Source organism: Nannospalax galili, unplaced genomic scaffold (assembly GCF_000622305.1).
Source record: "Nannospalax galili isolate Female #2095 unplaced genomic scaffold, S.galili_v1.0 scaffold369, whole genome shotgun sequence".
NCBI lineage: Eukaryota > Metazoa > Chordata > Mammalia > Rodentia > Spalacidae > Nannospalax > Nannospalax galili.
Window position 1 is genome coordinate 216,631 of NW_008360318.1, and position 26,778 is coordinate 243,408.

Sequence of the window (26,778 nt, forward strand, 5' to 3'; positions counted from 1 at the left end):
TGACTCGGTAGAGACCCAAAATTCCAGCGGGGTCAGGGTAATCACCTGGCCAAGGGATCGCCCCTAGGAAGGTGGGCTTACCTTAAGCCATGCCACAGAGATAGGCTGAATAATTTTTCCTTTGGTGAAATACTGTGCTTTTCCTTCCCAAATTTCTACCCCCTGGTGAGGTTTCTTACAGAGCACAGCCATGCTGGTTTGTAAATCGACCTGCTTTTCTTAATTCCTCAAAAGCATAACCTCTACTTTTCTTCTATCTCTTTTCTAAGCATGCTTTCCTTAACACTTTGGGCTTCCCCACAATTGGGTTTCTTTACTTTCTCCCTAAAGCTCCCCTTCCCAGCACATGGCTGCTAGTCCATCCCGTGTCTCCCTTCCTGGCCGGCTTAAATGGTATGGCTTTTTTCGTCTCCTCCAGCCTCCCCTTCCCAGCAGCTGCTGGTATTTACAGCTTGCCTACCCTAGGGGTTTTCTTTTAAATGCTGATAAAATTGACCTCAAGCTTTAAAAAAATAAAGCAAGCAAAAAAACAAAACAAAACAAAACAAAAAAAACCCCTCCAGAGCCAGATGATTTCTTTGAGGCTCTTCAGGTGTAAATTATTCTAATGCTGTTTTCATAGTTCAAGAATATTTAGAAAAAGAGGAAACTTTCAAAGATTTTATGTGTTAGATATAACATCTATACTGACAAAGACTGCTCAGAAACTACAACTGTAGTTCAATGTCACTTGTAAATATCAATACAAAGCATTACATGTTGGTAAATAATTCAATTTCATATGAAAGGAAAAGGAGTTGATTTGTAAAGAGAAATGTAAAGATCAACTTTAATAGATCTATAAATATAATTAATCACAGTAGTTGATCTAAGGAGGAAAATAACTTGATTATATTTTTAAAACGATCACTCAAAGAATTAAGTAATCAACTGATTTTTTAAAATACTTAAGATGGGGCTGGAGAGATGGCTCAGCAGTTGAGAGCACCGATAGCTCTTGCAGAGGACCCAGGTTTTATTTCCAGCACCTACATGGTGGCTAACAACCATCTGTAACTCCAGTTCCAGGGGATCCGACATTTTCTTCTGACCTCTTTGGGCACTGCACAACACGGCATGGGTGCACTCACACATATGCAGGCGATACACTCATACACATTTAAAAAAAATAAAAGAAAAAATAAAAATACTCAAGAAAATAAGACAGGTGGATACTTTTGTTTTGAGACGGGTCTCAGTATGTAGCCTAGAATTCTCTGTGTAGCCCAGGCTGGTCTTGAATGTATGACAATCTTGCTGCCTTTGCCTCCTGGGTGTTGGGATTACAGATGTGCTGTCACCATACCTAGTGATTGGATCTTTGACTTAATAAAAATATAACTACTGGTGCTGGAGGGATGACTCAGCGTTAAGAGCACTAGCTCTCACACAGAACCCTAGTTCAGTTCTCAGCACCCATATCAGGTGGCTCACAACCAACTGCCTGTAACTTAGGCTCCAGAGGATCTAATGTCCTTTTCTGGCCTCCACAGGTACCTACACACACGGTGCACATACATACACTCAGCTACACACATATATACACCTAATAATAAATAAATCTTTAAAAAAATAAAAGTCTAAGTACTATGTTTTGGGTGAAAAGTTAGCATACTCAACAAGAGAAAGTATCTGAAGCTGGGAATAAGGCAAGAGCGCCCATGGCCAACACTGTAATGTTGTGTGGCAAGTACTAGTTAAAACAAGTAGGCAAAAGAGAAAAAAGTCAGAGGTGTAGACACCGGGAAACTAGAGATAAGCCTATTTACAGATCATAAACCTAGAACAAACATTGAAAAGCATAAAACATAAAGACTCATGACAAAAAGGTTCTCTAAGATAAGAACAAGTTAGGAGATCACTTTTTTTTTTTTTTTTTTTGAGACAGCGTCTCCCTATAGCCCCAGCTGGCCTGGAACTTACTGTGTAGACCAGGCTGGCCTTGAACTCACAAGAGATCCTCTTGCCTCTGCCTCCTAAGTGCTGGGATTAAAGGCATGCATCACCATACCTGGCTTTGAGGAGATCACATTTTTGAAAAGGAAGATTTACATTGAATGGTTACAGAGCCTCCCTAACTTTACATAAATTTAATATTACCTCAATAAGAATATGAAAAAGTTCAAAATTTTAGGAGCTAGAGATATGATGCAACGGTTAAGAGCGCTGGCTGCTCTTGGAGAGGAGCCAGGTTTGATTTCCGGCACCCACATGATGGTTAACAACTGTCTGTAACTCCAGTTCCAGGGAATCCAATGCCTTCTTCTGTCCTCTGCAGGCACTGCATACACGGGTGCACTTACATACACGCAGGCACAAGATAAAATACTCACACACATAAAATAAAAATAAATAAAACAAACAAAAATTAAACCAGACTAGCTGATTCTACAGTTCACAGAGAAACTACAAATAGAGTCATGAAGGTTAGAGAACAGGAATGACAGGTGGCCAGCACCTTAGGTATTAAAATACATTATAAAGTTTTAATAATCAAAAGCAGGTTTGGCTAATAAGAACAATGGAGAAGAATATAAATACCAGGAATGGGCTCCATGCATAAGAAAATTTTAATATGCAACAGCTCAAAATAATGAGATAAGGTAAACTAGACAAAAAATAGTGATGCAGCGATTGGAGAGTCTTCTGGGGGGCGTAATATAAAAATAAAAAAGATCAGAACAGAATGTGGTGGTACATACCTTTAATCCTAGCACCCAGGAGGCAGAGGCAGGCAGGCAGATCTCTGTTAGTTCAAAATCAGCCTGGCCTACAATAGTGAGGGATAGAATGTGTGAATTGCAGAAAAGCCACAAGCCTTATTATGAAAAGCCATAAATCCCTTAAAGTGTCTAACCGGCCCTAAATTGGCAGCCTGGCCTTGCTCAAGCCTTAGCAACCTGTCACTCCTTAGACTGAAAGAGACTGTTTATGGATCACCTGTCTTGTTTAGTGCTATAGATAATTCACCTGCCTGAGCAAATAATCTTGGGAGAAGAGCCCCTCAAGGACACCAGACCCTGGCGGAGTTAATTCTTGCAGCTGTGTGCAGCAGAGTCCTACATAAGTCTAGACTCTCCCCATTTCATTGCAGATAATCATTCCTTGAGAAAGGGCTGTCAGCCTTTGCTGGGTTTTCTGAATCAAGGGAACTCATTCCTTGCCTGTTGCGGGTCTGGCTCTGACTCTTATTTCTAAACTTTAAACTCCTTCCTTTTTCTGCCCTCCTAAATCCAAAAATGAGTTATAGGCCAAGTAAAACCCTGTCTCAAAAAAAAAAAAAAGGGGGGGGGGGAAATGATCCACATTTCTCTCAATAGGGGCTGATTAAAATAAGTTGTGGTATGTCCATAAACGCACACACTGCACTTTTGAAAACAAAAAACACAAGGAAACACTTTACATATAGATTTAAAAAATAGTTCCAAGATGTTTTATTAAATTAAAAAAACAGGGCCCAGGCGCTGGAGAGATGGTTCAGTGGTTAAGAACACTGGTTGTTCTTGCAGAAGACCAGGGTTCGAATCCCAGCACCCACATGACAGCTAACAACTGTCTATAACAACTCCAGTCTCAGGGGATCCGACAGCCTCTTCTGACCTCCGTGGGCATTGCACAACACAGGTGCACTTAGCTATATGCAGGCAATACAAGCATACACACACACACAAAAAACCCCCAAAAGCCCAGTGCCCAGCAACATGGATGGTATATCACCGTTGTATAACAAAAGGGGAAGCTAACAGAATATACTTCTTGTATTAGTTTGAATATGCATAAAAAACTGAAGATTACAAAGAAAATATTACCTGTGGAGTTACTGAGAGACCACTATATTTCACTGTAGTTTACTTATGTTTTCTCATTTTTAGACCTTATATAACTGGTTCAAATGGTTATTTAAAAAAAAATCATTAAGCCTCATGCCTGGTTTTTGTGCAGTCTTAAAAAGGGACTATTTCACAAAAGAAAAAACAAACAAACAAACCAATATCCTGGGGGCTGGAGAAATGGCTCAGTGGTTAAAAGCACTGACTGCTCTTGCAGAGGACCCAGGTTTGGTTCCCAGCACCCATGTGGTGGCTAATAACCATCTGTAACTCTGGTTCCAGAGAATCCAATGTCCTCTTCTGACCTCCATGGGCACTGCATGACACAGGTGCACTTACATACATGCAGGCAATACACTCATACACATAAAATAAAAATAATAAATAAAAATATTAAAACTCCCAATATCCTGTATAGAGGAGGACAAGAGCCATATAAAGCCTCAATAAAAAAAGCAATCTCAGACTTGTATTCATTTCCACTCACCTGGTATGTGCAGGGACATGGGTAAAGGATTGGAAAGGGACTGGTTTCTGTACTGGCTGGTGGCTGCCACGCAGGGAAGGGATCAGGTTTGATGACTGCCCTCATTAAATATCCTACCCATTGCCATAACGAACCACTAACAGACACATTTATCCCACACTTCTTTCAACAAGTCCAGGCTTTGTCCTTCGTCCAGGCCCTCATACTCAGTATACCAGTAGATGACATTACTAACTTTGTATGGATGAAGTCTCTTCTGGAATTCCTGGGATTTCAAAGTCTCACTCTGCAGTTCTTGAAAACGAGGGCAGTTCCTGAAAGGCAGGTAGAGCAACTGGGGACAAAAGAAAAATCATAAGACTTTGATCTGTCTGAAGAGCTTTGGCAAAGTGATGCCAATACTTTAAGCCTTATTAGGTCTAAAGCAGCCCTAAAAGATCGAAGTGTCCTCTAGACGGAACGGAAATTCTAAAATTTGAGGGAACAGGGCAAATGGTCTTCTGGTCTTAAAATATTCAATAGGACATGTTCTCAGATGCGAAAACATGATTTCTTTTTTTTTCCCTTCAAGAAGTTGCTTGCAGAGCAAGCATAAATATTCATATTTGCTCATTAATTTTTTTAATTTTAATTTTTAAAAATATTTTATTTATTATTTTTATTTTATGCGTATGAGTGTATTGCCTGCATGTATGTGAGTGCACCTGTGTCGTGCAATGCTGTGGAGGTCAGAAGAGGGTGTCAGATTCCCCTGGAACTGGAGTTAAGGACAGTTCGTAGCTGCCATGTGGGTACTGGGAATTGATCTGATCCCCGGTCCTCTGCAAGAGCAGTCAGTGCTCTTAACCATGGAACCATCTCTCCAGCCACCACACTTGCTCATTTTCCATGTGAATAACTGTTATTTTACTTCCTCTGCCCCCAACCCTTGATTTCTGGTGCTAAGTGCACATTTGGGTGTGTGCCCCTCTTTCCTAGGAGTAAAACGAAACAAATGAGAGGTTTTGAAAACAGTCTTAAAGGGATCAACTATTTGCTGACTTCAGTTCTTGCAAATCTGCAGACTGTCAACAAAAGGGTATGTATTAAATGTATGGAAAATATAATTAAAAATCTATTAGGAGGATAAAAGAGCCTCCTAAAATGAGTGTAAGTCTCACAATCTCTCTTAGTTTTAGCTCTAATGTACATTTGATGACTCACGAGTTTGTTCTGTTGCTCTAACTTTCACCTAGTAAATGGTAGTAAACACTCTGTCCTCCTCCCTTACTGCTGTGTCTTCTCAGACTCTGCTCTCCAGGAACACGGCAGGCCTTCTTGCTGACCCTTGAACACACAGGCTCGGGGACTTTGCATGGCATGACCCCGTCCCTGGGTCCCACCATAGTTTCCCAGCTACCGTGCCCCAGTCACTAATCATATTGATTTACTCCCTTCCTTCAATGAACGTATCACCATCTGAACTCATTTTATCGATAAACTTCTTTATTGTCTATTTCTTATAAGATATAAGTCTCAAGCACAGCAGCCTCTTGTTCACTGCCATATGGTGAAGGACTAGAACAAAGATGGCAGATTAGCAGCTAACTACTCAGAAGACATTCATAAGTTGTTTCTTGTCTGTCATTTCTGATTCTGTGTGCCGCCTGGACATGGCTTGCTTTCCTCTTTCCGACTATGTCATTTCTGCTCTTCATTTCCTCATTCCTGAATTACATCAGCAATTAATCTCTGAGACTCCCATGCCTTTCCCCTCTAAGCCACTGTCAGGCCAAGGCCTCAACACACTGCTTATCACACATATGTAACATGGATGAATGCACGCTTCATCTCTCTCCTTTCTGAACTCAGAGGTCTAGTACACGCTCTCACTCTCTGTGAAGCCTTGGATCCCCGTCCTGTGGTAGCTGCATGAAGGCCTCTTTCTGAACTCCTTCAGTATCTGGAGCTTATATTGAGATCGTTGACCATCACCTGGTATCATGTCTACATGTTGATGCATACAAATTTCTTTCATCACCTACGACAGCTCTGAGAATAACCTAGCATTAGTCATTTAAACTGGTGCTAGACTTTTTTTTTTTTTTTTTTTGTATTTTTGAAGCAGGGTCTCCTTGTAGCCCCAGGACCCAGCTGTCCTGGAATTCACTATGTAGACCAGGCTAGCCTTGAACTCACAGCCTGCCTCTGCCTCCCGAGTGCTGGGACTACAGGTGTGCGCCACCACGCCCGGCTGCTAGACTTCTTTTTAAAAAATATTTTTATTTATTATCTGTATTTTATGTGTATGCATGTATTGGCTGTGTGTATGTAAGCGCACCCATATCATGCATTGCCCTCAGAGGACAGAAGAAGGTGTTGGATCCCCTGGGAAGTGGAGTTCTGGATGGTTGTTAGGTGCCATGTGGGTCCTAGGATTCAAACCCGAGTCTTCTGCAAGAACAGCCAGTGCTCTTAACCACTGAACCATCTCTCCAGCCCAGCTCTGTGTTAGACTTTTTAACTGACAAGAGAATTTTGTTTGCCTTAATGAGAAGGTAGCCAGGAACTATTGGTAGATAATTTTGTTTCTCTTACCATCTCCCTCACTCTCCATTTCCTTTTTTTCTTCTAATAGCATCAGTGTTCTCTTTATTATATAATTCAATTTCTATCTTTCTGGATTACAGGTTGAGTATCTCCTTTGGTCTACACTGGCTATGTTTGATATTGCTATCTAGTCTTTATCTCTGTCTTTCTGGATTACAGGTTGAGTATCTCCTTTGGTCTACACTGGCTATGTTTGATATTGCTATCTAGTCTTTATCTCTGTCTTTCTGGATTACAGGTTGAGTATCTCCTTTGGTCTACACTGGCTATGTTTGATATTGCTATCTAGTCTTTATCTCTGTCTTTCTGGATTACACGTTGAGTATCTCTTTTGGTCTACACTGGCTATGTTTGATATTGCTATCTAGTCTTTCTAGAAAAGACTGTGGTAAGCCAGGTGTGGTGGCACATGCCTTTAGTCCCAGCACTCGGGAGGCAGAGGTAGGCAGATCTCTGTGAATTCAAGGCCAGCCTGGTCTACATAGTGAGTTCCAGGCCAGCTGGGACTACAGGGAGACAGTGTTGAGTATTCAAGGCTTGGGACTTGAAGGCAGATCACTAGGAGGTGTGTGTGTGTCTAGTAGCTCAGGTGGCAAAACAAAGTAGATCCAAAGAAACAGTCAACTTCTACTCTTGCTTTTTAGTCATTCCGCATGTCCAGATGCCTAAATCTCCAAGTCCTGAGAAGCCTGCCTTCCCGCTTCCAGGCTCATGTGGAATCTCCAACATTGCCCAGGATACTGACCCGATCTTCAGAGAGAGACACTGTATGCACTGGGATAGGCTGCCAGGGCAGGCTGGGATTCCAGATGCTGATACCCTCTGGGGGAAACAGGGCTGCAAGGTTTGTCATTGCACTCATCAAAGTCCGGTCATAATCTGTGCTTCGAATGTACACCTAGACAGGGAAAATCAAAGCAGAAGTCAAATTAGAGGAAACTGGGAGTTTTCTTTTGGAGGGGCCAACAGAGTGTTAGAGAAAGAGCAGGACAGGAACACTAAAATGTCAGCAGACATTGTGGAAGCATTATAACATCTGTCAAGGAGATGGAAAATATGCGAATCCAGTGTGACAAAGCAACCTGGTAGGCCAATAGTTGATTTGGTCAATGAAACCAATTAAGCAGAAGTATTGACAGAAGTATCCATAAAAACTTGAACTCTCTAATATTCATACATTTTTTGGAAAAAATAATCCTATAGAGGATTACTAATATTCATACATTTTTTGGAAAAAATAATCCTATAAGGAGGAGTATATCTTTAAACAAGATCTCTGATTTGTATAAGTGCCTCAGAAAATAAGCAGAGCATTTGCATGTATTATTTTGTATGTATTATTTTAATTCTTTCAAAGGTCAAGGTTCATAGTCTTGGTTCCCCAACTTGCCTGATCATGTTTATAGGACTCATTCAAGAATTTTCCATATCTTTTCCTTATATAACTTCCAAGTTCATAATGCTGCTCCATGCCCAGCTATAGAAAAAAAATCAAAGTGAAAATCAGAGAAAGTACATATTCCATAGAAATTTGTCCTGCCTCTCCTCATTACGTGTAGCGTGAATAAGGTATGCTTCACAGCTCCTCAATAGAAACACCTATTTAAATAAAGACAAGAGAGAACAGATGTCTTTAGAAGAAGCTCCCTGAACCTCTAAGAACTCCTATTTATCTTCGGTAGCACTTAATATAGAGGCTTGTGTGTATTAACTGCCCAGTTGATAGTTGGTATTTGATCTGACTTAAGTAAAGGACTCATCTCTGGTGTGGTAGTTGTGTCCTTGTGGGCGGAACATTCAAAGTGATTAGTTGACCACTTGGTAGGGATTTTGTGAAACTCATCATCTGATGAAACTGGGCTTGATGAAGCTGATGGCCCCTTTCAACCTTTGGGTGAAATGAATGATTTATTATCCTTACAGCTTATTTATGACTAGCCATAATTAGACCTTACTACTCAAAATGTGGTCTGTGGGTTAGCAGAGTTGGCATCACTTGTGAGCATGGTAGAAATCAAATACTTGCAAGATAGAAACTTCAGGAGTGGGGTTCAAGAATCTGTTTTTAACAAGCTCTCCAAAAGAGTCTGGTGGACAGGAATCATTGAGACGTACTGTCTTGGTTCAGTTACCCTGAAGCACTGGTGTGCATCAAAATAAAAGTTTCTAGTGGCACTTGTTGCAATGCAGGTTCCTTGGCATCTTCTCCTACAATTCTAGCTCATTATATCCTTGGTGGGGCCCTGGAATCTGCATTTTAACAAGTAATCCCCCCCAATGATTCAGATGCAGGGAGCTGCGTGCCACGCTTTGGATTCAGGTTTGCCTTTAATGTAGACCCTCACCAAAGTTTCAGAATCACAGAGCATGCAGTCCTGGGGGCTGCTACTTGCTCACACTTGCTCATTTGCTTGTCATGCTGAAGCATCTCTATTATCATCTCTCATGAAAGATGATGACCATGAGGAAGGAACGCTGCACCATGGTCTGGGTACCTGAAGAAGCACATAGTTTGTGTCTAATTGCAGTCTAACTTACAGCTGACTTTTGGAATCTGGTGGCTACTCAAAAGATTTGTGCTAAGAAAAAAATACATGACTTTTTGTAACCTTCTTTCATTAGAGGGAAAGACGGATAGGCTATGGTGGGAAGGGCTCTGACCTGAGAAGCAGAAAATGCTGGCTTCACACAGCTTCTCTGAGTTTTAACTTCCACGAAACCTAATGGTTGCTTACAGCAGTTATTCTCAGCATCAGCTGAACATTAAAATGATTAACTGAGGAGCTTCTAAAAATCCCAATGCCCAAACCAAACCCCGTGCCAATTAAATAAGATGTTGCATTTTAAAAAATGTCTCCAATAATTTCTATTGTTTGGCAAGATTAAGACCAATTAGTTTTACAGACATCCAACTCAACACTCTGTGGCATCTTTTTGAAATGCTTCAACAGTCATTTGGTCAGGGCACAAACAATGCACCTGTTCTTTAGCTGCTCTGAACAGAAGAGTCCCTGAGCAGTGATAAAGATGTCTTTGCGCCCCAGTTCACATCTCTTTAGATCCTCTCTAGGAAGTAGGCTTCTTGTATTTGACTGGCTACTTATAAAGAACATTCATTTCCAATATATCTAGCTAAAAAGAAATGTAATTCTGGTATCACTTCTTAGGAATCATATTTCCTCAACCTGCAGATTTAGCTAATTGATTGTAAGATTTTTTTTTAACTTCCTCAGGCAGAGCCTAAAAAGTTCAGGGGCCTGTTTCTAAGTTTCTTTCCTTTCTTTTCTTTTTTCTTTTCTTCTCTCCCCTCCCCCCTCCCCTCCCCTCCCCTCCCCTCTCCTCTCTTCTCCTCTCCTCTCTTCTCCCCCCAACCACCTAATTTCTAAGCTTATAATCTTCTGCTGTCCATGGAAATCCCTGAAATCTCTCAAACTTAAATACAGCCAACAGGGTAAAAACATTAAAATGGAAAATTCTATGCACATTTTCCCTAGAGACTCATCAACAACCTTCAGTCAAAAGACAACCCAAAGCTGAGTGCGGTGGCACACACCTGTAGTCCCTCCACTTCAGGGGTAGAGGCAGGAGGATCAGGAGTTCAAGGTCATTTTTGACTACTTAGGGAGTTCAAGGGTAGCTTGGAGTAGTGAAACCCTGTCTCAAAAATACAAAATCAGCCAAACAAAAAACAATACCAAAATCAAACCAACCTGTGTGAGCTGTCCAAATCCTTGTGGCCATGAGGCTTCCTTAATAGGATCATTGGGAAAGGTGTCAATGGGGCTTCGGTCTCCATGTCGAAACACCTAAAAATAGATGTGGGGCAGCAATGTTACGAATTTCACTTGAGTGTTTTGCCTCTGCTCCTCATAATAAGGTGTTTTGATCAAATCCATGCCCACTCCCTCCCCTCCAACATTCCCCTCTCTGAAGAGGTAAACTTAAAATACAAGCTCCCAAATAGTTTTGACATTTTTGACCTTGGAACAGAGTATGTTGCTAACAGGCTGAAGGACATACTGACTTTTAGCCAAGCAACTGGCTTCATTTCTTTGGGGCCTTTTTACTCTAACCGCCTAGCCAATTCCTTCCTCCTATTCTTATCATGCCATCCTCTGAAGGGGTTACCTAGATTGCCAATAGGGAACAGGGACACCAACCACTCTGGCTTCTTCCATGCTGAACAGGGACACAGGGTGAGGCAATTGGAGTACTCCTTCAGTGGGTCTATCTAAAAGTCTCCCAAATTGCATAACTCTTGTCTCTAAGGGGAGAAGAAAGTCCTTGAATCATGAATGGGAGATGTGAAGGAGAAGTAAAGGCAAGAGTAATTAGCATTACAAGTTCTAGACAGGGAACTAGAAAAAAGTCAGAACGGGGCAATTTTCAAATGTTCATGTGAGAGTCCATTGGAGCTTCTTGACAAGAGCTTCCAAAAGCATCCCTCTATTGGGTTCCTCCTCATTTTTCTTTTGTCTTCCAAGGCTGGACTAGTTGGCTGGGAAGAGTGGCTGAGGTCCTGTGACCCTGCTTGGCACTTCTTTAATGAAAAAGCACAACTGTCAACAAGCCCAATTGTGACTATGTTTAGCGATCAGAGTTTCTTAAATCATGACTACCACCTTGGTTATCCATTAGAATCACCCTGAAGCTTTAGAAAATTCTAAGGATAAGATTCTACCCCTAGTGATCTTGGTTGAATTAGTTAGACTTATGACCAAGGACATCAGTATTTTAAAATTCTGTCCAGATAAAATTCAGGTCAGAACCACTAACATTTTCTTGTGTTTGAAGTAATGATAGCATCAAGATGATTGGTCATATGTGCAGAGAACAAGAGGCTGCAGACTGCTCGTCCCTGAATAGGACACCTGTATCAAACTTCTGCCTCCCTGGGCTTAGAGATCATTGTGAAAGAGGGGGTGGAAACATAACCACAAGGAAACAGTGTTCCAGACAGCTGGGTAGTTACTCATATGAACTTATAGCAATGCTAACAGCATGCACAAGTGACACCTAAACTCAGGCCAGACAAAATCCCAGCATAGACGGGGGAAAGTGGGGAAGAGACCCCAACCCTCTCTGAGAAAATATTAGCAACTGATGGCTTCTGGGAGGGGGACAGTCAGTCAAGTTTAAGGCTGAGACTCTTAGGTTGACCAGGCTCCAGTGGGCAAATCCACACTGGAGGGCATTTGGGGACACAAATCTGACTCTATGGGGGAAGGGATCTAAATATGTATGAAATTCACAGTCAATAAAAAATTAAATGGAATGAAAATCAGCTTATTAGTCATTAGAAAGTAGATGATGAATACGTGGAGATAAGTTCACATGTTTGTGATTACAAGATCAGTTTAGTGCACACAGACTCAGATGAGAAATATTTCTCCCTTAATTATGATGACAATAATAAAGGTGTTAAAATTTTGCATGTGACTGAATTTGTGGCCATTTCAGTTCAACAATTTGTTAGTTTGTAGGCAGTTGGGGTATAAGAGTTACAGATAGGGAGAGCTAATTCTCAGTACTCTAATAACAGTCTTCTGGATTTATATACATATTCAGCTGTTTTGACTACTTTTTTTTTTCCACATTTACTTTTGAAGGAAGACATTTGGGCTTTTTTTTTTTTAATGTGTACGAGTGTATTGCTTGCATTATGTGGTGTGCCATGTCCTTCAATGTCCAAGGAAGTCAGAAGAGGGCATTGGATCCCCTGAAACTGGAGTTATGGACGGTTGTTAGTCACCATATGGGTGCTGAGAACCGAACTTGAGTCCTCTACAAGAGCAGCCAGTGCTCTTAACCTCTGAGCCATCTCTCCAGCTCCAACCAACAATTGGACTTTTAAAAATCTCAGTATTTTGATTTTAAAATGCTTTCAGAGGGACTGGAGAGATGGCTCAGCAGTTAAGAGCACTGGCTGTTCTTGCAGAAGACCGGGGTTCAAATCCCAGCACTCACATGGTAGCTAAAACCCCTTGTAACTCCAGTTCCAGGAGATCCAACACCCTCTTCTGTCCTCCAAGGGCACTGCAAGACACCAGTGCACTTAAACACATGCAGGCATAACACTCATATACATTAAATAAAAACAAACTAAAAAAATTAAAATGCTTTCTGAATAAGATTCTGAAATCTTATTGGCCAGGCCAAACACAAAGCTGCTTTATAGTAAAAAGATCAGGAAAGAAAAACACTCAAGAAGTTCAAGCTGAAGTCTTAACGCTGAAGTCAGGAAACATTCAGTAATGGAGAGGATAGTTGTATAACACCTTGTTTGATCTGAGATTACTTTGCTGAGAGAGTCCATTGTAAAGTAAGCCAGGAAGCTGTGTTTTGAAAGCCTACAAAACAGTTCAGTAGGTACTGAAAAAGAAAACTCTCAGACTTTAGTTATGTTTAGGAAGGAATTCCAGGATAGTGGGAAGGTGTGTAAGACCTGTGCTATGTCTCTGGTAGCTGAACAAAACTGGACCCCTTAGACCAGTGGGAAATTAAAAGGTCGGTAGAACAGCCTACAAAACACAGAGAGACAAGAATGTGGAGGGTAGTCAGGGAATCTTGGGCAAGTAAGGGAATGTGGCGGTGAGCGGTTCCTTTGTGGCAGGAAGAACAGCTGCTTAGTCTTCCACAAGCACCTGCCCTTAGGAGAGACTTGGTTACATCAGGAATGACCAAGGTTAACCATTAGTGACCCTGTTTCTGCAATCAGATCCATTTTAGACTGCTTAGATCCCAAGTCATTGTGCAACATACATTCCCAGACCTAAGTAAAATTGTTATATAGTCTTAACAGATTACCTCTGGTTTCTCAATCTTCGCACCATTGGTTTTGGGGACAGATGAATCTCCATTGTAAGGAGTTACTTTGTGTATTGTAGTGGTGTCCCTGGCCTCTCTCCCACTAGCTGCTCATAGTATTCCCTGTTATGACAGTTGCCAAGGCCAAACATCCACCTCCCCCAAGGATTGGAGCAAGGGATGGTTCAGAGGTTAAGAGCACTGGCCACTCTATAGCTGACCCAGGATTGATTCCAGGCACCCATATGGTGGCTAACAACTGTCAATAATCCAGTTCCAGGGTATCCAACACCCTCTTCTTCTTTTTTAAAAAATATTTTATTTAATATTTTTATTTTATGCTTATGAATGTATTCCCTGCGTGCATGTGAGTACCTGTGTCATGCAATGCCGAGGAGGTCAGAAGAGGGCTTCGGATTCCCCTGGAACTGGAGTTAAGGACAGTTCATAAATGCCATGTGGGTGCTGGGAATTGAACCTGGGTCCTCTGCAAGAGCAGTCAGTGCCATCTCTCCAGCCCCCCAACACCCTCTTCTAACCTCTGTGGGCACTGCATGACAGGGGTACACATACATACATGTAGGTAATAGGCTCATTCACATAAAATAAAACTAACAAATTAACTATTTTTTAAAAAGACTTAAAAAACAAACCTGGCTCCTTCTTTTCTGTATTAGTTACTTTTTTCAGTGCTATAACAAAATACCCTACAAAAGAATTAGAGGAAGAAAGGGTTTACGTTGGCTTTTAGTTTGAGGGATACAGTCCATCATGGTGAGGAAAGTGTGGCAGATAGATCATGAAACCGATGGTGGCATGGCACATGCAGTCAAGAAGAAGAAGAGGAGGAGGAGGAGAAAGAAGAGGAAGGAGAGAGAGAGAGAGAGAGAGAGAGAGAGAGAGAGAGAAATGTTGGTGCTCAGTTAGCTTTCTTTTTCTTTTTTTCCTTTTAGTTCTGCTTGGGACCCCAGCCCAAGGACGGAGCTGCTCACATTCAGAGTGGGTCTTCCCTCTTCAGTTAAACCTCTCAGGAAACACTCTCAGGTATGTCGGAAGAGGGTCCCCTAGGTGATGACAAATCTAGTCAAGTTGATATGAAGATTAACCATCACATATATGTTTCCACAAAGTCCTTGAAAACAGACTCCCTGCTGAAATGGACACGCCTTAGGATATAATTATATACAAAGAAAGCTGCCTGCATGCGTCAGTGGACCCTGGACTGGCTCTCCTTCCTCCAGGCTGCTGATGACTGTCTTCCCAGCTCTCCCATTTCATAAGGGCTTTTGATTTTTATCTTTGTTTATTGCCATGCTGTGCATGTTCTTCCTTCTCCCTCTGCCCTCATACTTCCCTCCATCATCCCCATTTCCACCTCTGTTTCTGGAACAGTGACTCTGTCCTTGGACTATCTGGAGTCTCACAAACCACCATGTTTGTCCTTTCAGGTTTGGAATTTAAGACACAGCATAGACTTTGGGATGACTTTGGAAACCTTGAACGGGGCCTTGGCTGTTGACACAAACCTCCCCTCCCTGACCTATTGCAGCACTCTAAGTTGTGAAAATCCCTTGATGCACAGAGATTACCATGAATAAAAAGCTGCTTTTTTCTCCATTTTCATGTGTATGTGTGTATATACATTTTGCAAGTGTGTGAGCACACATACACGTGTGTGCTTACATGTCAAGGACCAGCTGATACTGGGAATCATCCTCAATCACTCCTGCATTTTATTCATTGAGACAGGGTCTATTAGTGAAACTCAGAGCTCTCAGACATGGCTAATATTCCTGGCCAGCCTGCTCTGCGGATCCCCTATGTCTGCCTTCCAAGGCTGGAATACAAGCGGCCGCCACGCCCACCTGGCATTTATGTGGGTTCTGCAGATCCAAACTCATTCCTCACATTTGGCAACAAGTGTTTTAACCACTGGGCAATCTCTCCAGCCCTATTTTCTTCTTTTAAGGAGCTGAGGAATAAATTCATTGGTGGAGAATTTGGGCAGAAATAATGATTCTTGTAGATATGTACTGTACCAGAGGTAATGAGAGCTGGCTGCCTATGAAAATAATCAGTTATAGCCTGCACTCACTGTGAGAAAGAGGGCATAAGAATAGCAAAACTTTCCTCCAGGGCCCAGAAAGAGCAAGATGCCTGCAGGAAAGGGAAGTGCTATAAACTGTGTTTCACTGTGTGCAAGCTGTAAACAGAAAAGTCTGGCTTTCTGGCTACTTGGGGCAGGTTTCAAACCCCAGCTTTGTCAACAACGGTCTGAGTGACTTTGCAAAAATGATTTAACTTAAAGTTCTGCAGGTCTTGTGAAACAGAAAACACACAAAAATCATTATTTACCATGCAGGAACAGCTTAAGAATTCAATATGCAATGTATGTCAGTACTGAATATCCAGGATTCATTCAGGACACAGAATATATTATTGTATTTGTTACTATTACCTTGTCACATTACCCACACATATGACTTAACTACCTTGTGCATTTCCTCTATTGCTGGCAACAGTTTGCAGCATACTGGCATACAGACCAGAGGAGCATTACCTATTGAGCAAAGGGAAAATGGCCTTCTCCTTCAAGAAATAGCTCTATTAATATCTAATCATCTCTCTGCACCCCCACTTATATTTGACTAAGAGCCATTTGCTTATTCGTAGGGATTTAAGACACTCTGAACTCTTCACATGCCTAGACTGGCAGCTTAAAATGTTTAGAACCAAATACGATTCTCTGATCAATTCACCACCCTGAAAATTTACATAATACTGAGACAGAGAAGTGGGGAGAAGCTCCTGAGCAAAAATCAAACTGACCTGCCTGGCCAGCACCAGCTATCCGTACCTTAGCTCTAGACACGTCTCTGAATGAAGAACGTACTGGACTCCTGAGGCTTCTGATGCTCTTGGGCTCTGATGATTTGAGAGCCACGCAGTGGGGGAGAAAGACCAGATGGCTGTTTGTGAGGTGAGGCAAAACAAACAAAAATACCCAAAGCAGAATGAAACAAAAACCTCAGAAACACCCTCCCCCAACCTCCTAGCTTCTTCTGTAGTAGGGAGTTTAATGGAGCACCTATCTTTATAAGCCAAGCCAGAAGTTCCAGATAAGCTGCCAGAACAGTTATCTTTAGTCTCCAGACCACTAAGACAAGGTCCTGGCCTTAAAAAAAATTAAATACAACTATTGCTCTATGTAATGCTAAGTAACATTATACGCTTTCTGGATACTTTTGGAGATTCAACACACAAAAAGTAAAGGGTCTAGAATCTGGTGGGTGCTTACAGACTGTTCTCTATAATTGCAATTCTACCTTAATTGAAGTTAAAAAGAAAAAGAAAAAGGTAAACAGGTCATGAGAAGTGCATGCTTGTGGCCAAAGAAATTGTTCAAAGATGAACAGAAGATGAAGGCGGACCAGAAGCTTAGTCCGATCAAAATCAGGAAGGAACCAAATGGATAACGGAGCCAAGTAAAATCTAAATAGATTTTGTGACCTTGGAGTCACTTTTCCAATACTTGTTTCTTTCATTTTTATTGGTCCAGAGGTTGAAAGCTGGGAAGAAAACTAATTGAACTTAAAAGACCTATAAATACTCGATCCTTTTGAGAATAAGAATAACTAAAAAATAAACGAAGCCTGGCACTGTAATGAACCAGTCATGTGAACATTATAAACACACCCAGGGAAACTGCCAGTATATGGATTATTAGTACTGTTCACACTGATCTGTGCATCCACCAAAGAGGCTTTTGCAGGGACTTTCAATGTGTTAACTGAAGCCTCACAACAACTTCTTGAGGTCGTACTATCTTCATTTTACCATCAATGAAACAAGCACAGACAGGTTAAGTGGCTCATCTAGAACCACCCAGCTAACACTGTGCTGAGCTCAGTGGTCTGAATCTTGGGTCTGCACCCCTCACTACTGTGCTGTACTACATGGTGTAATTGTATAAATTCCATTCTAACGCCCTCTACACATTCTATCTCCAGGGCATCATTTTCTCCCCAGTAACCAAATTAGAAAACATGCAGTCATTTGCTTTCTCTATTTTCTACAATATTCATATTCAAGGGATTCTGTTTTCACAATTGGAAACATGATTCATGCATTCCAGTTCTACTGTATTCTGAGACAACCCAGGTCTCCACAGTGCTTTCCTTGTCTAACTGTGGTGTGATTGCCTCTGCCTGTGCTCATCCCCAGCCTCTCCCATCTTCAAGCCACACTAGATACACAGAATTGTATCCCCCAAGGAAAAACAAGCTAGAGTTCATAGGTGGGGAAGACAGGAGTGTGAGCAAGCTACGTAGTATAAGACTGTAAAGAGTTGATAACGACTTAATTACCTGTCTCCTTTCTTTGCCCATATTCAATTACAATTGATATCTAGAACCTTGAGGGTATTACGGTAAAATTGGCAGTTCTCAAAGGCAACTCCGGTATGATTCTACTAACAGGGCATCTCAGGGAGCCCAATTTAGAGAAGCAGAAAGTGAAACAATGGTTTCATGCCTAGGAGGTGTGTGCAACCTGCCTGTAGCCCCAGCTGACCTGACACACACTACATAGACCAGGCTGACCTCTTTTTCACAGAGATCTGCCTGCCTCTGCCTTCTAAATGCTGAGATTAATAAAGGCGTGCACCACCACATCCAGTTGTGTCCAACCTTTTGATGTTACAAAAAGACATCATCTGTAAAGTTGATGCTTGATAATGGTACAAGTTATGTAAGAAATTGCATGGAGCTGCAGAGATGGCTTAGTAGTTAAGAGCACTGGCTGCTTTTCTAGAGGCCCTGGGCTCAGTTCCCAATACCCACATGGTAGCTAACAACTGTCCATAACTCCAATTCCAGGTGATTTGATGCCTTCTTCTGACCTATGCGGGCACTGCACGCACTTACGTACATGCAGGCAAAACACTCATATACATAGAATTTGAAAAATAAAACAAATTTCCAAAAAACCAAATTTCATAATGTTTGAAGTAAGTTTATGATTTACTGTTGGCCCCATTCACAGCTAACCTCCACCAGATGCAGCCCAGGGGCTGCAGGTTGGACAGGCCTGGAGGGAAAGTACAGATGGGGAGGTCCTGCTTAATGGCTGTGAAGTTTCAGTTTTGAAAGAAAGAAATCCTGAAGATGGATGGCTGTAGCACAGGCAGCAGCACGAGCTGTAAATGTACTTACAACATTGAACTCTACTCTTCAAATGGTTAAGACAGTAGACTTCAAAATGAACTAAAGATCATCTGCAATTTATCTAAAAAATGGGAAACCTTCCATTTTAGACTGTTGCTCCCGGCAGCACTTAGGGAATTCTTCACACTTGCACGTGTAAATCATGTCACTTGATCCTAAAGACAACTCTGAGAAGAAGCTTAGATATGGTCATGATCCCCAACTTTAAGTTTGGGGAACTTCAAACTCAGCTGTTCCACTAAATGACCTGTACATGGTCCTAGACCAGGCCAAGGGTGGTGGAACTGAGTTTAGGAAAAATTCTGAGCTTTCCTAGGTATCACCTTAAACTTGTATTCTAGCAAAGAGCATTAGAAAATTAGTCATGGGATTGCCGGCTAGCCCCTGAGCAGTAGAGGTGAGGGAGAACAGGAAGACCTGGTGGCCCTGGAAATGTCCAAGAGCCAGCATCATGTGCAGGTCCAACTGTGATTGAGAAGCTACTCATCCCACGGAAGACACAATGCACACAGGGTTTGGAGGCGCTTCATACAGAGGATGGGCTATGACTCAGGTAAGACCTGCAGAAATCAGGTCAACCATGGAGAAAAAAGGAGGTACCACATTGTGGTTCATAATGCCTTTCTTTAGGAAGCCCCCGGAGGGACCAGATGGAATTTTTCTCTGTCTGACATCACCTAACCTGTGGTTTTTCTCTGGCTGAAGGGAGAGCTTTTGCTTTACAAAGGCATCGCTCTTTTGACTGGAATAGAACGATGTAGGAGATTACTTTTAAAAAGCCAAGTGGGTGTGTGCGGGAAATGAGTAGGTGAAGCAAGCCTGGCCTGGAGTGCTAATTATCAGCTGACTGATGCATGCACCAGGGCTCAGCATACACTCGCACTTCCCTCTCCATAAGGATATTCTGGGAAGGTACATGCCATAGTCACCCCAGGAAGCAATTTACTAGATTTATTTTTTCACAGTATCGGTTAGACTTAGGGCATTAAAGAGACCCTTTGAAACTGTTTACCCTGCATTCGATTTGGCTTCATATTTTTTTCCCCCATGTAACAACGGTTAAGCGTCCAAACTACCACTTCATGGGAAATACTTTGGTGAGTCTGTTTCCAAAGATTGTGTAGGGCTGGTGAGGTGGCTCAGCCAGTAAAAGCACTTGCTGTGCAAGCCTGATGACCTGAGTTCAGTCCCTGGAGCCCAGGGTAGAAGGAAAGAACTAAGTCCCAACAGTTGTCCTCTGACTACTTCATGTGTGCTATGACATGCAGTGCCTGCACTTATACATGCAATCATACATACATACATACATATACACACAGACACATAATAAATTATATATATTTTAAGACAAGAACCAAGGATAGTCTCCTGATTTTTCTGCTTAGGACAGCTTTTCAGAACTGGAGATTTATTCTTCTTAGATCATAGAGAAAAACCAAGGAAATCATTAACTGCTTTTGAGTCAGGCCTATGTTGTGAACTGTACAGCAATCTCAGCCCAGCTCCAGGCTCTGGGTTAAACACACACAGCAGAAGCAGATATCATGTAGTGGTTAGGGGCTTGGCCAGTGGCATCACACAGTGTGGGCTCAAGCCTGACTTCACTCTGTGTGATCATGGTCAAGTTGCCTAACCTCTTTGTGCCTCCTCTTTTTCTTAATCTACAAAGTAGGAATGACAAAGTTTTTATTATTGGTCTGAGACAAGGCTGCATGTAGTCCAGGCTGGCCTTGAACTAGCTATGAAGCTGAGGATGACCTTAAACTTCTGATCCTGCTGCTTCCACCTTCCAAGTGCTGGGATGACCAATTACGGGCATATGCCACCATACCAGTTTATGTAGTGGCAAGGATCAAACCAAATCCAGGGCTTGTGCCTGCTAGGCAAGCACTCTACCAGCAGAGCTACACCCCAATTCCTCTTACCATTTTGTTGTTGTTTTGAGACAGGGTCTCTTGTATACCCTTAGGCTGACCTCAAATTCACTGTGTAGCCAAGGATGGCCTTGAATTTCTGAGCCTCCTACCTCTGTCTCCTCAGTGTTGGGCTTATAAATGTACAGGTGTGAGCCCATGCCCAGTTTACATGGTACTGGGTATCATGAAGCTAAGACCTTGTACATGCTGGACAAACTCTATCAACTGAGCTATATCCCCAGCCCCAGGAATAAGTTTTTAACAATTATGATATGTTTGCTAGATTTAACAAATAAAGACACAGATGCCTGGATATTGCATGGGGCGTATTTATACTGAAACTTATTCTGTTTCCTTGAAAGTCAAACTCAACTAGTCATCCTGTATTTTATCCTGGTTTTATAATTGTGGAGAGGTTTATAGGACATAACCATACTGAACTCACAGAATAGTGCTGGTATACAGAAAATATTCAGTAACTATTGGTTATTGTTGTTAATACCACTATGTTAGTCACTGGAAACTAGTTGATCTTTTATTCTTGTTCTTTTAATCTTCTAAGGTTTTCCCTGAGTGTTCATTAATCATTTATAGTCATTAGTCTCTATAATCAATAAAAAGAAGAAAGATGTATCTTTGGCTTAGGACATTAGAGAGAAGTTGTTTCATTAGGGGCCAAGGAAGATGTTTTACTTCGCTCTTCATTTAACATTTATGGAAGGAAAAAGAGTTAATGTTTGCTTCTTGAAATGCTAATTTTTGGGTTGCAAGAGAGCTACCTTTGTAGTTTGGTTTTTCCTTAGGGAAGAATTAACTTATAGTCCCTGAATCTATTTTGAGAGGGAAGAGGGGCAAAGGTGAGAAAGGAGACCCACAGCTGTGGGTGAAATTCAGAGGAAACACTCCTGTACGCAGCTAACTGTAATAACTGAAAGGAGACTGCCACTCAGCCAGCTGGTTGCAGGCACAGTGTGAGATCAGCAGAACACAGCACCATTCCTCAGTCCTTATATTTTTCTAATGCCCATGTTGTCAAGGAAACCACATGTGTAAGGAAAATGGTAGCTCGAATGGGTGTCCCTGAGGAAGGTACACAGTGCTATGCTGTTTATTCAACACAGAAGCCTGGCAGCTGGTAAATCGTTTGTACAGAAAAGGATGGTATGTTTTTCTCTCTCTTGCTCCTGACTCATGATAAGATTTACTGGACTAAGCATTATGATTTATATAAACATGTGGTTATCAGATTTTCTGTAGACAGAAGAGAAGAAAGTTCTGAATATCTCACACTGACAGAATAAGAACTTCATGCTTAAGTGTTAAGGAAAAGATATCTTTTCTGTAAATGATGAAAACAGTTTTTGAGTATTCTTGCATATTCTTTGAGTTTTGAGTATTTCTTGAGAAAATGTGCTTATGAATCAGCGTACTTTCACTATATCAAATAAAAAATGTAGAGAAAAGAGAGTAACAGAGCTTATGAAAGAGAAGAGAGAGAGAGAAAGAGAGAGAGACAGAGAGAGAAGACACGGAGGCAAAAACATAAAAGAGGAGACAAATCCTTTTAACTTGGAAAATGCCCTTTCCCTATATTTATGTACAATGTCAGCTATGTATATTTTTTCTCTGACAACAGGCAGCAGACACCTCTCTCCTTTCTTTGGAAATTGCCACATTTACCATAGGTAGGGAAAAACATGATTTTAATGATCAAGTAAGTCTGTGTATCAGAGTCACTCTGAAATTGTGTTTGGTTTCTCCTCTAGGCTACCAAGATATATACTACAAATATATTCCAATTTCCTGATAAACACAAGTAGAAAGGGTGACTTAATTTCCGAAGATGACTGATTTTCGGTTTGCCAGCAAATAATCATTACATTGAAAGAAGCCAGGCCAGCTCTTGGCATACGAACAGTGCCAGCTGTAGCTTCTCTCAGACTGACCTGTCTGTCAAAAGAAATTAGAATTCAGGAAAGTTGTAAAGACGTAAATAAGTAATACCAGCAACAGCAAAAGAGGGAAAAAACAACAACAAAAAACCAGGAACTTTCGACACTTGACTATTCACTTTCCGAGTTTGAACAGAGCCTGGTCTCAGACAGACAACAGAAAGGTGGAAAAAAAACCCCAAAAAACAAAATAGAAAAGAAACAAAAAACCCCCCATGAAATGTGACACTTGGCTTTTCTGACTCTCCTGGTAACACTTTTTAAAAAAGGAAATGCAATGAGAAGAGCTACTTACCAAGGTCACAAACTTTAACTCCTTGGCTAGCACACTGTGCAGGCAGAGGGAGAGGAGGAGCAGGAAGTCTAGGCCCAGGCTGGCCGCCCTGACCAGGTGCAGAGGGCCAGTGCTCATGATGCTGGAGAGCTGCTCTTGGCTGCAGTCAGAGGTACTGCTCACTTCAAAAGACTTCTGGAGGGAAGTTCCTATTTAATCAAGGGATTAACAGGGAGGGCGGAGCTACACTGTTCACTAGCAAGATTTCAAGAAGGGCGGGGCGGGCTTGGTATGCATATAATGCCATGTCATTTTTGAGTTCCAGATCTCAGTCTCTTCCACTTCAATTAGGACCCTGGGGCCCAGAGCAGGGAAAGCTGTTGTTCAAAGTCAAAGCCACAGAGCTGGTGCCCAGTGTTGTCAGCTTTTCTTTATCCTCTGTGGATGGGTTGTGATGTAGTGTTGGCTGGGTGGCTGCCACTTAGGAAACGGGTCCTTTCTGCCTTCAGCTTTAAACCAGTAATTCTTAGTCTTTGGAAACCTTTGGTGTCGGACATGTATTGACATGACTGGGACTCAGTCTCTTGCCAAATGTGGGGTCTGGCTCCTTCAACTCTCAGGTAGCAGACAGAATTGTTTAAAAACAGCAGAAAGGCCAGGAAAAGGATCTGTTGACATTTTTCTTCATACCTTAAGACATTTGGGGATCATTTGTGGCAATGCAGAATTGAGCTTGGATGCCTGTTTCCACACAGGGCACAGTTTAGAAAGAAGCATCCATACAAACAATAGCAACAAAAAACTTACAACTCTCACCCAAGCTCCTGTGAGCAGCCCTAACGAAATTCATTAGGTCATAAAAACAAACAGAAAAAAAATAAAAGAAAAAAAGAAAAAAGAAAAAGAAGGGAAAGGAAATTAGCGGGGCTGGGGGGACAAGAGAGAGTAACAAAGGTAAATATGATAGAAATACATTATGCATGTGAATGAAAATGTCATAATGAAACTCATTATCATGTGTAATTAATATATGCTAATGACAAGCTTTAAAAACAGGCAAAACCAAACAAGCCTACAATGCTTTGCTTTGTTGTTGTCAGTCCTGATCCTTTCATTCTGCGTGAGCCACACCCTTGTCCAGCCCTGAGCTCACTGGGACTCCATGGAAGATGATGATCTGCACTGATAGAACTTGGCTTTCTATTTTCCCTGGTCCTGTCAGTCCCATCAGGAGCTGTAATAACACTGACTGCACACTGAAAATTTGAAGGAGATGTGGGCCGAGCTGCCTGCTATGATGTTTCTACCCCAAGGGCAGAGGGAGAACAATGGTTTTCCCACAGCCTTCTGAGAGCATCATTATGCCTTCTATGACAGCAGCTGTGTATTGCTTTGTGGTCATATGATGCCCTGGAACGTGGTATGTGGAAGGGCTGTGGTTCCGGTATGGGGAAGTAACAAGGGAGAGAGAATTAGTATGCATGCAATAGGAAGAGACACTTAAAGGGATGCGTGATCTCTTTACCATCACATTCTACGAGTCCCGTTGTCATTGGTTGAGACTTTGAAGAGGTGGGTTCAAGGAAAAGTGAATGAAGACTTGAGAGGTTGCCTAGCATTGTGGTTTTGAAATGCCCATGGGGTCAAGTATTTAGACACTTAATCCCAGAGGGTAGTGCTGTTTTGGAAGGTTGTGGAACTTTGAAGAGGCCGAACCTCACTTCAGGAAATGAGTTACTAGGGGCAAGCCTTGAGGTTTTATAGCTGGGCGGGACTTCCTGTCCACTCTCTGCTTCCTGTTCTGTCAAGATGTGGAGTCTCAGCAGAACACTCCTGCCACCACGAAACTGCCTGCCACTACGGTTTCCCATCATGATGGGCTGTATCCAAAATAAACCTTACCTCTCTTAACTTGCTTCCTGTTAGGTAATTGGTCACAGCAAGAAAAGTAACTAATAAATACATCCAGGCCAGAGCAGGCATGAGTTGCCATATTAACCCCTGCTCTGTGCGCCTGGTAACTGGAGAAAGGAAGTTCCATCAGCTACTCGGCTTAGTTCTGACTTTTGCTTCTCAGCTAGCACCAGAGCCCTGATTCTGCTGGATGCCCCGTGCACTCGGTTTCCAGTCTCAGTCCCTGTTCTAGCTCCTTGTGTGGGCTAATGCCTGGAGTTGTCTTAGCTGTATCACCTGCACCCTTCCTGATAATGACTCTGGTTCTCTGATCTATCTGTTGCATGGATCCGGTAAATCTTTCTGATGCAGACCCTACTTTCTCTGTGGTACCTCCTCTGGGTCTTCCCAGCCCTTCCAAGTGAGAACGACAGCAAGAAAAAATTTTCCTAGAGAAGCAGAGAAAGGATACTCGAATTGAAACATCTCAAACCTGATTTCAGTTCAACTAAGTAGATGGCTGATATTTCGCTTCTCTCTTAATCATTATTCAGCTGTGACTTTGATCTTTAAGTTATAAAGAGGAAAGGAGCAAGATGAGGGCTGGAGAGATGGCTCAGCAGTTAAGAGCACACTTTGCTCTTCCAGAGAACCCGAGTTCAGTTCCCAGCACCTATGTTGGATGGCTTAGAACTGCCTGTAATTCTGGTTCCAGAGGATCTGACACCCTTTTCTGGGCTCCACAGGCAATGGCACGTAGATGGCACACACACACACAAAACACGCACACACACACACACACGCACACGCACACGCACACAAATGAAATAAATTTTTAAGAATTATTTTTAAAAAGATTATACATGTAGAATCTTGGACCTCTGAATACTATGGACTTGAGTCTGAAAGAACCCCAAAGAAGACTCTTCTGTGGAGTCTTTGGAAAGAATTAGGGTCAACTAGGATCTAGTAATGTGAATGAAAGTTCCCAGAAAGAAGCTGTGACTACAAAGGCTGGTTGGCTGAGGAGAACTTCAGTGATGTAGTTGGAATGTTGCGGGTCCACAGCCAGATTATCTTTGGCTACCTTTAGCCCCCTTAAAAGCCAACACTGCCCACCTCTGCAAGTGACCTAACATTCTTGTGACAGTTAGGTAAATCCTACGGAATGTATAAATGGACCCTAGCACCCACCAACCCAAAGGCAATATTGTCAGCATCTGAAGACTGAAGCAAACAATGCCCTCGCTTTGTGTAATCCGCCTACTTGATGTTTCCACCAACGTATCTGAAGTGTCTTGATTGACGATTTTCTTTATTCTGTAACTATAAAACTTTACCAAACTGCTCACTATGTTGGAACATGGAATTTAGGGTAATCTAAAGCTGTGTGCCCAATCATGGTCACTTATCTTTGGCTCTGGAATAAACTATCTCTTACCCCCTTTTGAGGTACCAGCTGTGTTTTTGTGTCAACAGTAATATTAAACAGGCTTGAAAAAATATTAGCTATCCTTATCTGAGCAAAGGCTATCAATTTCCCATGGTTAGTAGAAATGACTGAATCACTGTGTTCCTGTCTACCGCTTATTTCTTCACATGTCAAGTTCAGCCTCTGCTTAATGCCGTGCTAAAAGTTTCCACAATTGGAACAGGTTGGTGTTTTGGGAAAGTACACACCCAGATAGAGATTTGCATGCAGAAAACTCATTAGGGAGTCCTTTTATGATCAACACCAGCAGGGGGAAGAAAAATAAGCAGGACTG

At 41.9% G+C, this 26,778-nt stretch overlaps 1 protein-coding gene across 2 annotated transcripts in view; it reads right to left on the minus strand.

The window, feature by feature from the left end:
- Positions 1-23,257, minus strand: part of Acpp (acid phosphatase, prostate) — a 56,102-nt gene extending 32,845 nt beyond the window's left edge. Inside the window, exons 1-5 of one of the 2 annotated variants that reach the window (XM_008825088.1) lie at positions 23,141-23,257; positions 10,656-10,751; positions 8,336-8,422; positions 7,691-7,843; positions 4,592-4,690 (exon numbers count right to left, since the gene is read on the minus strand). In XM_008825088.1, the coding sequence (XP_008823310.1) occupies positions 4,592-4,690; positions 7,691-7,843; positions 8,336-8,422; positions 10,656-10,751; positions 23,141-23,257 (552 nt within the window). The remainder of the gene's footprint in view (positions 1-4,591; positions 4,691-7,690; positions 7,844-8,335; positions 8,423-10,655; positions 10,752-23,140) is intronic. The other variant, XM_008825089.1, reaches the window with a different exon arrangement.
- Between the last annotated feature and the right edge of the window lie 3,521 nt (positions 23,258-26,778).